The 13,284-nt window shown below is 33.0% G+C and overlaps 1 protein-coding gene across 1 annotated transcript in view; it reads right to left on the reverse strand.

Moving 5' to 3' along the window:
- Nucleotides 1-13,284, reverse strand: part of ebo (exportin ellipsoid body open) — a 112,286-nt gene that overhangs the window by 28,628 nt on the left and 70,374 nt on the right. The window contains exons 10-11 of the mRNA XM_089102966.1: nucleotides 10,590-10,773; nucleotides 195-306 (exon numbers count right to left, since the gene is read on the reverse strand). Coding sequence (XP_088959092.1) covers nucleotides 195-306; nucleotides 10,590-10,773 — 296 coding nt within the window. The remainder of the gene's footprint in view (nucleotides 1-194; nucleotides 307-10,589; nucleotides 10,774-13,284) is intronic.

Genomic DNA, 13,284 nt, shown 5'->3' on the forward strand with positions numbered 1-13,284 from the left:
TCTTTCGTCAAACTAAATATCACAAAAAATTACTGTCGTAAGCCAATGCCATATATGTCAAAGTACAATATAATCCTTAAATTTCGGAATATCTTGATGCTTTACTAATGTACGATTTCTTCAACCATATTATAGATTGTGGATGGGAGGGGTGGGAATAATCTATGTGTCAGACAATAAGAAAAAAAAATTACCTGAAAGATAGCCGGGTATATATTGTCCATACAGAGACTAAGGATACTGGGTAGTAGTTTCTTATAATCTTTCGAAGCACCCTTTACAGCAAAACCAACTACCGTCAAAACCCTGAAACATAATTGAGTTAATCAGTTGCCAAATAAATCAAAAAGAGAAAAACAAAATATACAACGAAATACATTGCTGATTCATAATGCACAAATAATCTGGTTTTTTAAGAATTTTATTTTTTCTTATTTTTGAGCGGAGTCTAACCACAATGTTATTGGTCTAATTGAATGGCTTCAAACTCTCCAACATAAAAAAATAAGAGTTCATTCGTTTAGCTTCCAAAAAGCCATAACAAAACAAAATCTATTTAAAAAAATATATGTAATATTCAAGCAAAGGAACCACTTTAATTTAAAGTGTTATTAGACTTTTTCAGCGAGGTTAAGGTTTACACCCTTATTTACCCATAACTAGACAACCCATTTACCCATAACATAACATAACTAGACCCATAACTCGTCTTTTACCAGCATATACACAGGGAAGATAGAAGTTTCAACAATAAAAGTTACTCTTTTTTCTTGTAACAAAGCCATGTATCAAGTCATTCATAAAAAAAATATACTTCGAATAAGATGATACACATATATCATGAATGTATCCACTATTCGAGTCATAGAAATAGATATTACTAAGCGATGTCTTGTGGTGTCGAAGGGGGTCTGATTTCAGGTTGGTAATACGGGACCCAGAGTCCGAACTCAGCTGTAGCACCAGACTGCAGGGTCAACGGAAGGACCTTAGAAGTCAAAAAGCGTTGTTAATCCAATAGATTCACACATTAGCATGCAAGGTTGCTAGGAATCTAATGTAATATTTCTAAAATGTAAATGCTGATTCATATGTCAACGGCATCATACCTAATTGACCAGAATTCTAGAAAAAAAATCCGATTAAAAGTATTCAATAACAATCGTGAACCATAAATTGAAAAGATGTACTTTAAATTGTTTCGAGGCAGGAGAGAACAATCTATAAAATATTACTGGTGCCATTCCACAGCACATAATAAAGCCAATAGAAAACTATAAGAGCATAAACTGAAATTAGTCCTGAATGGCATCAACCAATGACATTGTGAGAAAACCATGTTTTCAATGGGGTAATCAATTGGTTGTTCCAATTGGTTTTCTACAGAAAACAGGAAAACAAATCAACCAATGAAATTATGAGAAAACTGTGTATTCAATGGGGTAATCAATTGGTTGTTCCATTTGGTTTTCTACAGAAAACAGGAAAACAAATCAACCAATGAAATTATGAGAAAACTGTGTTTTCAATGGGGCAATCAATTGGTTGTTCCATTTGGTTTTCTACAGAAAACAGGAAAACAAATCAACCAATGAAATTATGAGAAAACTGTGTTTTCAATGGGGTAATCAACTGGTTGTTCCAGTTGGTTTTCTACAGAAAACAGAAGAACAAATCAACCAATGAAAGTATGAGAAAACTGTGTTTTCAAAGGGGTAATCAACTGGTTGTTCCATTTGGTTTTCTACAGAAAACAGGAAAACAAAGCAACCAATGAAATTATGAGAAAACTGTGTTTTCAATGGGGTAATCAATTGGTTTTTCCATTTGGTTTTCTACAGAAAACAGGAAAACAAATCAACCAATGAAATTATGAGAAAACTGTGTTTTCAATGGGGTAATCAATTGGTTGTTCCATTTGGTTTTCTACAGAAAACAGGAAAACAAATCAACCAATGAAAGTATGAGAAAACTGTGTTTTCAATGGGGTAATCAACTGGTTGTTCCATTTGATTTTCTACAAAAAACAGGAAAACAAATCGAAAAATGAAATTCTGAGTAAAATAAGTTTTCAACGGGTTATTTATTTGGCTGTTTCATTTGCAGTTTCACTGACAAACCCGAAAACAAATCAACCCATAAAATTGGTAGAAACCCCTTATTTCCAACGAGGTATTCAATTGGTTGTTTAAGTTTGCTTTTTACAGACAAACCGGAAAAGAAATCAGCCAATGAAATAGTGAGAAAACTTCGTTTTCAATGGGGTGTTCCGTTAGCTGTTTCATTCGGAGTTTCACAGACAAATAGGAAAACAAATCAGCCAATACAATTGTGAGAAAACCCTGCTTTCATCGAGGTATTTAATTGGCTGTTTAATTTGTAGTTTCACAGATAAACAAGAAAACAAATCAGTCAATAATATTGTGAGAAAACCCTGTTTTCAACGAGGTATTCAATTGGCTGTTTATTTGATATTTCGCCCTAAAAGTGGCAACTAAATATGCAGATTAAGAAAATAAAATCCTACACTATCTACAATTACTTAACAAATACTAAAGTTGTTAATTTCTTGTCAAATTCTACTTTGTACCTTTCTAATTCTACTTTTCACCTTTCAAATTCTAATTCTACTTTCCACTTTATCAAATATGCTGCTTGTAGGGTTCATGTTACAAACATTTTTTATTTTTTAAGCTTACCCTGTGACGGTAACAGCAATTTTTTTTTCAGTATTAATAATAATTCATTCTCAAAAACCACCAACAAAATCAATCATTAGAACACCAAAAGCGTCACTTCCGAGGATGTGCTACTAGCAAAACAGAAAAAAAACAACAAGAGACACAAAAAAAAAAAACACGACACAATGTCATAAACCCCGAAGCAAAAATATTTATAAATTTAGCAATGATTATAAACAATTCAATAGATAAATTTAAATAAAAACAATTGAATAATGCAGTTTGGAGCCAAGCTGCAATTTTTTAGTTGTAAGCTGCAGTTATTTTTTAGTTACAAGCTGCAAATTTTGTTATGAGCTATTTTTGGAATTACTCTCCTGGGTAGCATTGCATTGTCTGTGATAGAAAACGGAAACTATAAAGAGAATGAAAAACTAAAAAAAACTAAACACAAAGAGTAAGAAAAACTAAAAAAGCGGGAAATCAATTTAGCCCTTAAAGGCTAAATTGATTTTTGAAAATGCTGATTGCATGGTGAACAAAATTATCCTTGTTTTAAATTTCACAGAAAATGCAAGTGCCACATGACCCCCCACATGACACTTCCTCACAAGATCTTTAAAGGCAGTTTCTGTGAAATTTAAAACAAGGATAATTTTGTTCACCATGCAATCAGCATACTTCATTTACCGGCACATAATTCTCCCCTAATAAAATTCTTTTTTATATTCTTAGAATTAGCTATATTAAATATGCTGTTCACAGAAAAACAATAAAAAAAAAGACCGAAAACAAAAATCGTGTTTTTGATGAAGTGTTCAATTGGCTGATTCATTTGGTGTTTTATTTAAAAAGTATAAATGAATATGGGGCTTCAGAAGAGGGGGGGGGGGGGGGACAAAAATAAATTCCGCGACATCTACATTTACCTAGCAAAATCACAAATCTTTCTATTTCTTATCAAATTCAACACTTCACGGGTAGAAAATCTGCTGCTTGTAAGATAATTGTTATTGATATGTTTACTTTTTATTTTATGCTGTTCGCGGCAGTTGTGAGCAAAGCTTCTGTTGTTCATGCAGCCTCTTATTTTTAAATTCTCTCTTGGTATTTTTTTTATTTTAAAGACCCACAATGTGAAAATACTAACTCATTTTCTTTTTTTAAACTCATTTTTGAATAAAGGTATAAGGCATAACCTTGGCGCAAACATTTATAACATATTTTCGAAATAAAAAGGGAGCTTTTACCCCTCATCACCTCACTTGGTCCAAATATAATCCTTAGAACGAAGGGAGGTTAGGGGGCAACCAAACATCCTTTTTTACTTTTACCCCCCTCTCCTTACATTCCTCATCGCTAGTTTTCAAGATAAATCGATTTCGCATACTTTGCTATTTCATAAAATGAAAAAAAAATACTTTTAGAGGTTAGTGGTCAGTCTGTAGTAACAGTTTTAATTGCTATTCCAATAATAAAAAAACCTTAATTAGTCACTTCTATTAAACTTGCCATTTCTTTTGATGCTAAATTTAATCAACCACATTTTGCGTTCTTCTGCATAACTATTTAACATAGAAGTATATTTAAACAATAATAGAAATGCAGCTGGAACACAAAAGAGAGAGAGTATTTAATAAAATTAGTTTTTAATACAATTATAAGAAATAATATCTAATACAACAATTAATACCGAAACATTTTGCCACCGGAGATAATCAGGGAAACCAAATAAATCGAGCTAGAATTGTGATATTAATTAATTTCTTTGTTTTAGAGAGATTGATGTAAACTTTACTTTAAATAGGGCACATTTCCTATTACTCATGTAGGCTAATTTTCAAATTATTTTTAAATCTAAAAAAAAAAAAAAAAAAAATACAAGCAGATTTCAAAAATGCAATTTAGTAACTGGATAGAGCTAAAAGTTACCAATTAAATTATAGCAAAATTGTCATATTAGTCTGAATCAGTATTGATTCAGACTTCGTTGTGTTAACATCAAAAATTTTTCGGATATAACCCTGCTCAAGCTGTGAAATTTCCCTGTGGACTTTCATTTTGGATTTATTTTAATAAGCGGATTATAGTTTTGCGGGAAATTTCAAATTCCCTCAGGACATTAAATTTCCATTGCCAGTCTTCAGAGTGTAAACACCTGTTTTTGGACTTATTATTTCACTAACAATAAATTAATTAATACAGTGACCTTCAGCATTTATAAAAGTTCACAATTATGACCGGTCTATCTCTTTTTTTTTTACCGATGTGCTTCTTGATAGACTGATTAACTAAACAAGAGATGTTTACTATTGGAGATCTTGCCTTAGCAAAGTTTATTAACTACCCCCTTTGGCCAGTTTGAATACTTGGAAGAAATTCCATTAGAAATGGACTGAGTTATCTAGTATTCTGCTACGGTACTTATGATAAGCAGACAGTTAGTGAAGATTGCTTAGTTTCTTATGCAGAGAATATTAATGAAGCAAAGAGATCGAAAACTAAAAGGGTAGGACAAGCATTCACAGAAGTAGCGACTTTCCCCAATATATACAAAGAGTTTGCAAGAACAGGGACGTCTGAAAATTCTTCTAGTTCGTCTATTTCTGGACTTTTTCAACAGTTAGCTGCGACCCAGGAAGAAGTTACGATAACTAAGACTAAGCTAGTGGCAGATATTGAAAAATTTGTTGCAGAAAAAATAGCGCAAAACATCGGAACAGGGTCTTTTGATGCTGTACAGATAAATAGTCAAATTATTACTGCATAAATTTATGATGCTATACTGCTAGATTTTAATCCGAGGTTTGAGCGCATTGAAAACTTACTTAAAGGACTAAAGAGTCAAATTGAAGCACTAGAAAATCGTATTTTTACAATGGAGAACAAGCTTGATGATTTTGAACAGGAAGCTATGCAAGACTGTCTGATATTCTCAGGAATAAGACAGACACCTGGCTCAGATCTTGATATGGCTGTCCTAAACCTTGTTAAGTCAACTATGGGAGTTTCGACTATTACTAGGGAGCATTTTGTGTCGATTCAGCGTTTCAGACTCAACTCTACGGAAGATTCTCGAAATTTAGCCCGCAGAAATCCAGATCCTGTGGCCCCAGTTTTAGTGAAGTTGGTATCAAAAGAACTTGCGTACAAAGTGTTTAAAACTAAATCAAAATTAGCTGGATCCGGAATTTATGTTAGTGAATTTCTTACAAAACGTAGAAAGGCAATATTAAATAGTGCAAGGGGCAAGTTCGGTGTGAAAAATGTTTGGACAGACAAAGGTCGCATTTTCGCAAAATTATCCAGCCAAAGCGCACCGCGTCGGCTCTATAGCCTAGCTGATACTTACTGAATTTTTCATAGTTGATTTGAGTGGATTTTGTAAGGATAATGGGTGATATTTCTCACTTGCGTTTTCTAGAGAATAATCCTTTTAGAGTGGGAGATGTTCTTTATGATGATTTACTTCCAGAAAGTATAAATGCTGATTTTTCCCCGCAAAGAGATAGTTGTTATGCGGATGTTATTTCTTCAGGAGGAGAGGTGAATGCAAGGTCGTTTTGCCTATGTCATTGGAATTGCGATGTAACTTCAACGTATTATGAAATTCTCCAGTTAACTGATGATGTGAATAGTAAATTTGATGTAAATGGCCTTTGTGAAACTTTTTTAACTTCTAAGCATGTTCTGTCGTTATATAATTTCCCAGGATACAGGCTTATTGTAAGAAATAGAGAGAATGGGACGTGGAGGTTTGGCATTTTTGGTTAAGGATCATTTTGTTGCTAAAATAAGGGAAGACCTATCAGTTTGGATAGAAGGTAAGTTGGAATCTCTTACTCTTGAGCTGGAAGTTGGTAGAAAAGATATATTGATTACTGAGGCTTATAAGCAGTCGAGTACAGTCTGGGAGGAGTTTGAAAATGGTTTTAGTAGTTTAATGGATGCAGTAGAATTGAGTAATCTGGAGTGCATTTGCATGGGGGATTTTAATTTTGATCTTTTAAGTTTATACAGTGATAATTTGGATTTTTTAAACCTTTTCTCTAGTTATGATTTTTATCCATTAGTTGGGATTCCGACGTGTTACAGGACAGTCAGCTACACTTATTAACAGTATTTTCGTGCGATCCCGGGCATTACATAGCCGTAATGCTGACTTTATTGTAAGTGAGGCTTCCGATCGCTTTCCTATAGTAGCACTGACTTCATATCAATATGCGATAAAGCAGAACAAGACAAAGGTTAAAAAAAGGCAACTAAAAAAAGAGAACCTACAGAAGTTTAGAGAGGAAATAAGTATCGTGTCATGGAAACCAGTTTATGAAGAATCTGAAAGTGCTTCTGTGGCATTCGATAAGTTCATGGACATATTGCAGCCAATATTTGAGAGAACTTGCCCAGTAAAGAGCATAAAGGTGAGGAAAAAGAAACCCCGAAAACCTTGGGTAACTATGGAGCTGCTTGACTTAATTAGAAGGAGAAATACATTGTATTTGAGTTACTTAAATAGTAACAATAGTCAAGATCTAACTGAATTTAGACAAATCCGTAATAAATTAAATCGGCTAAGGCGGTCATGCATCCGCTAATATTATGTATATAAATTTAAGTAAAACAAAGCCAAAACCAAAACGACTTGGAATATTATAAACGAAATCGTAAATAAGAAGAAAGAGACCGAGATTCCTGCTAGTCTGATCTTTGATGGTTAATTTGTTGATGGAAATCAAGAGGTGGCTAATTTCTTTTGTGAATATTTTTCTAAGACTGGTGAATCAATAAGTGAGAATCCATACGATGAAAATAATGAAATTAATGAGACGTTTAGTGATGAAAGTGGAGTTGGATTGGAAATGTCTGCAGATAAAACGAACGTTGAAGAATTAAAACAGATAATAGGATTGGTAAAATCAAGTTCTCCAGGGAATGATGGAATTACTCTGAAAGCGTTCAAGCATGTTATGGTATATTTGTTGCCTTGTATTGCTTATTTGATTAAACTTTCTTTGAAGAAAGGTGAATTTCCTACTCGTCTGAAAGAGGCTAAAGTTATTCCGCTTCACAAAGGGGGTTCAAAAACTGATCCGTCTAATTGGAGGCCGATTTCAATATTGCCCTTATTTGCTAAGCTGTATGAAAAAGTGATGCATCGACGACTTTAGAACCATCTGACTACTTACGTTTTTCTTAGTGATACCCTGTTTGAATTCAGTAAAAACCACTCTGCAATACATGCAGTCCAGGACCTAACAGATTTCATCAATGGTGCTCTAGAAAAAAGTGTACTAGTACTTTCAGTATTTATAGACTTTAGAAAGGCTTTTGACACGGTGGTTCATAAAATTTTGTTAAATAGGCTAAGCCGTTTAGGGATCCAAGGGGTTATTCTGAAATGGTTTGAATCTTATCTTAACCAGCGTATTATTCGAGTCTCTATTAAAAATTCTATTTCAAAAACTTTTATCGTTAATTCTCAGGGTTCAGTGCTTGGCCCACTTCTTTATCTAATTTACGTTGATACCATGCGTTTTTATATATCAGATGCACTTATAACGTCTTCTGCTGATGACACGGTGTTTACGATTACAGCTACTTGTCTGAACCAGTTAATTGAGAAGACAAATAAGGCCCTCGCTGAATTGATAAGTTTTACAAATTCTAGTTAATTGGTAGTGAATATTTCAGAAACAAATTTCGTGACATTTTGTAGAAATGGAGTTTCATGTGTTTTAGATAATAAAATTGTTTTTAACGGTGAATTTTTAAAGCATGTAAATAGTGTTAAATATTTGGGCTTTAGTCTTGATTTTAATTTAAGTTGGAAATCACATTGAGATCTTGTGGCAGTTAAGATTTCAAGAGGGTTGGGTGTGATAAGAAGACTGAAAAATCAACTACCGTCAAATGTTTTACTTTTACTTTATCATTCTATTGTTAGCCCTTATTTATCATATGGTTGCATGTTATGGACTAGTAGTTTTATTTCAAGTTTTAGAAAGGTCCAAATTTTACAGAATAAAATAGTTCGTATTTTAGGTAATTACATTCAGTTTGAAAATAGCACGTTGAATTGCTTTACAAGTTTGAAAATTTTAAATATTTATCAGTTACGGGATTACCAGTTAGTAATTTTTATTTATCAATGCCTGAGTAAGTGTTCACTAGAAGTATTTTCCGATTTTTTTAAAGCCAATTCATCCTCTCACTGTTATGGGACTAGACATGGGAGTGACCTTGCATAGGAGCTCCGGAGTACTCAACGTGCCGCGTTTCTGCCTTGTTTTGCGGGACTGGGGGCGTGAAATTCCCTCCCAGATGCTATTAGACAAGTTGATAATGTAAGCCAGCTCAAGAGTAGATTGAAGTAGATTCGAGTAGAAGAGTAGAAGAGTAGATTATAACCTTTTGGGTTATAATCTGAATGATTAGATTTTTGAATATGATTAATGTTTGGTGTTAAATTTGTTTGGACATATAATGGTCGTATTTTCGCGAAATTACCCAGCAAAAGCGCACAGAGTCGGCTCTATAGCCTAGTTTATACTGATTGATATTTTAATATTTCTTTTATTTAGAATTGTGTCACTTTTCTTTTTTATTACTTTTTTTTTCTTTTTGGTGTTTTTGTGTTTATTCTTTAATGATGTTATGTTTTATTTCTCACTTGCGATTTCTAGAGTGTAATCCTTTTAGAGTAGGAGATGTCATTTACGCTGATTTAGTTCAAGTGCTGATTTTTCCTCGTAAAGAGATAGTTTTTATGTGGATGTAGAGCTTTATAATAATGCATTTGCAGCCATCGTAAACAAACCTTCGGGTTTTTGTAGATGGCCGCTGTAAATTTGTTTGTATTTTTTTATGTTAAATAAATTAATTTGAATTTGAATTTGAAAAAATTCAAACCGTAGGCATTCGGGGTGTATACACTGCATACAGAGTATAAGAATACTCTGTATACATTGTATACACTGTATTAGAATACAGAGTGCAACATAGCCAGAAACTCACACATGGAATACAAAATTTAAGTCTCATTAAAAAAAGAACAAACAATTCAAATTTGAAAACCTTGACATAACTTTAGCCAATCTTATTACGAAATATTTTTTGTAAATTTCACCAAATTATAACATTTGCTGGGTAGCCTAGAACCCCTGGAAGAAACCCAGTTCTTGATAATAAAACAAGTTTGAATGAGTACCTCTTTCATAATACTTTTGGAATTCTTAACATTTATCCCCCCACCCTATATTTTCAACTATGTTCTGTTGAAAGAGGCGGGTATTTTCTGAACTTTTTCGTGAGAATTTATTGAATTCTTTTTAAAATACGTTATTTCTCATTGAGCTGGACCTGAGCTGAATTTCATTAGCATTACTTATTGATTTTCACTGCGAGGAATAAGCATGGGATTAAAAAGAGCAAATAATTCAAATATGACTGCCATGAATTAGATGTATTTTTTTTTTTTTACCAAACATAGCTGTAGATTTCACTGACTTAAACCCATGTCGGTATAATTCTTGGAAGAAGCCCCCTTGCTGACATAAAAAAAAGTTTAATCGAGTGCCTCTTTCATAATGCTTTCGGAAAGTATCAATCTCCCTCTATGAATCCCTTCTGCATTATGAGCATTATAATCCCTTTCCTCGATGTTTTCTAGTGTGTTCTGTTGGAAGATGCAGGTACTTCACGACGTTTTTCTTGAGAATTTCGAAAAATTTTCTTACCATGCGTTATTTCTTATTGAGCTGAACCTGGTCTGAGTTTTATTAAAACCACTTATTAACTGAGGTATGTTACATTTTGGTGCCACTTGTTTTGCATGTTCCTTTAATTTTGCACCTCTGGGCTATTAATAAATATAGCAAACCGACCCAAATTCATCATTATACTACTTACAGGTCAAGTATAGCAGATCCTCTACCTTCAATAAAATTGTTAAATTCACTAGACTGGTTGAAGGGGAAACCTCTTAGAAATTCTAACAAAGTCTCAATAATATCACAGCATGTGTTGTAACCCATTTGGTGCTGAAGAGTGTCGAAACACTGGACGAAAAATATAATCAAATCTTCAACTACATCTGGAAAAGAAGAGACAAATTTTTTTACAAGAAAAAATTTATAAAGAAAATAAAATAATAGAGAATTTAGGTGCACGGGTAACACAGGTTTAGTATGAACTAAAAACCGTTCATAGTTTATAGGGGAATTTTTATTTGAACAATGACGATTTCAATTCACACGGAAAAACAAACTGAATTCAGAACCACCTATAAACCCAAACCTCCTCAGCAACAGCACTACCCTGCTAGGGATGGTACTCTCTTCTGATCTTGGCATGAAATACAAGACTGATTGTAAAAAAAAATGAAAACCGTGCTATCAAAATGCTGAAAACTCTAAAGCAATTCCTGGTTCCAAAGGAAATACTAAAATTATTCTTCTACACGTTTACTCATCTACTATTGCAATATACATGTCCTGTTTACTGTAACAAAAAAAGAAAGCGATAAAATTTAACGGGTTCAGAAGAGATCAGTACAAATCTTCAACAGAACCTCCCTGGAACCTTACTCTTTTTATCAAAAAGTATTTGAACCTTGACTCCCTTTTATCCGCCATGAAAAAGTGTGCGTGAAATTTGGCTCAATCCTCCCCACCATCCCATCTACGGGAACTTCCTCCCGTCTCCCTTTGTCCCTATTAGATCCCAACTCCCGCGTTATTCACGAAGCTTTGTGCTGAGTTTTGTGCTTTTAATAATTTGTAGCTTGTGTGTTTTGACAATTTTCGTGCTCGTTGACAAACTTTCCTTGTCTTTACCATATTTTAACTACTATAGTATTTTTGTCTAAGAGATACCGTTTCGGGGTAATTGCTCATGATATTAATAAATCGTAGCTTGTATGTTTGATAACTTCTGTTCTCGTTGACAAATTTTTCTTCTGTTGACCATATATTGATTATCATTATATTTTTGTTTTTGACTAAAACATACAATGTTTGGGCCATACCTATGAAAACGTCTCTTGTTTTCAATAAATGATTCGATTTAAGGGATAGACTTATAAATTCTGTTACTTTATGAACGACTGTTGACACATTTTGAACTCTACGATTTTTCTTCTACGTCTATGCATGCTTTAAACCCATATATTCGGTTGAAAATATATTCGGTCGCACCACAAACCGCCAACCAAAAACCACACCGTATTGAATGTTTCCGCAAAGCTCAACCAACAGTTTTTGTGAATCAGCAACACTTGTGTTTCTATACATCAACAAAATCACTCAGAAACTATTCTCCAGATCTCCAAATTGTCTTGGCTCCGAACTGTTGGATCCACAGCATGAGTTTTGTATAAACCGAAAACCATAACCATCACTAAGAATTCAGTAATACCCAAAGGAGCTAAATAACTTCAAAATAAACTTAATTTTATTACAAATAAAGCACTAAGTAAATTTCGAATCAACTTGACCTTTTCTAGAAGTAATTCAATTACTTCTTTCAATTGCTTTAAAATTCAATTGTGTTTGATCTATATTTTGTTAACTTTGAATTAGTAAGGGCTAGTGTAGCCTTAAAATCATAGGCTAGTTTGAAAAAAAATACATCAGCACATCTGTTGTGCCCTCTTAAGAAACAGTTCTTTTTTCTTTACCACAATGTTAAAAAAAAATAAAAAGTAAAATAAAAGAAATTACAAAACCTATTTTGTTTAGATTTTAAAATTAACTTAATGACTTTGCCAGATAGTGTTAGTTCCCTTTTTTCTAGAGACGAACTTTTTACATTTTATTATCACTCTCCGGTACTGTTTGAAGCATATTTAAAAGACATTCACAAATTCATTAAAGAGTTCAGAGTAATTATAGACCCTAGAATATCATAGTTACAAAAAAGGCTAATTTTGGCAATCTTAACGCGTCTTTGCATCGATATGTGCTAAGATTCTCGAAATACTTGATGATTTAAAAATAAAGTGAGAGATTTAATGACAACTCAATTAATCCTTCCATGAGGATTGGAAACATCTCTCTCACAAGTAACATCCACTCACAAGTAATCTGAGCTTTTTCTGATTTTTTTTTTTTATATTCAATTTTGCTGACAATTTAGAGTCTAATATAACTATTATATCTATGGAAGTAAAGAACAGTAACAAACAAAATTTTGAAGTAGATTTATAGTCTAGAAGCAACAAATTTTTATGCTTATTTAAAGTAATTGGTGATTGTTACACCAAAAGATAAGCAAAGGCATTAAAGTCGAGCCAATTTGTCTTAGAAAAGAGAAATAAAATTCTTCAATAAAACAGGGACACTTAAAAGATGCAACACCTTATATAGCTATTTCAAAATCAAGGCTTGAGTTCAGAAATTGTCCTTATCATTTCCGCACTTCGAGGTAAGAAAATACCACTATAAAAACAGAAACAAGCGCTTGAAGCAAAAGAAAACCATGAATTCTATTAATAAACCTTTGACATAAAACAGAAAAAACAAAAGGAACAACTGAAATTAAGAAACAAACATAAAAAGAGAAGAATTAGAGACATACAACCAAATAAGTGTTTACCATGTCACAG

This window comes from Artemia sp. Qi Xiang Cuo, chromosome 17 (assembly GCF_049724085.1).
Source record: "Artemia sp. Qi Xiang Cuo chromosome 17, ASM4972408v1, whole genome shotgun sequence".
Lineage (NCBI taxonomy): Eukaryota > Metazoa > Arthropoda > Branchiopoda > Anostraca > Artemiidae > Artemia > Artemia sp. Qi Xiang Cuo.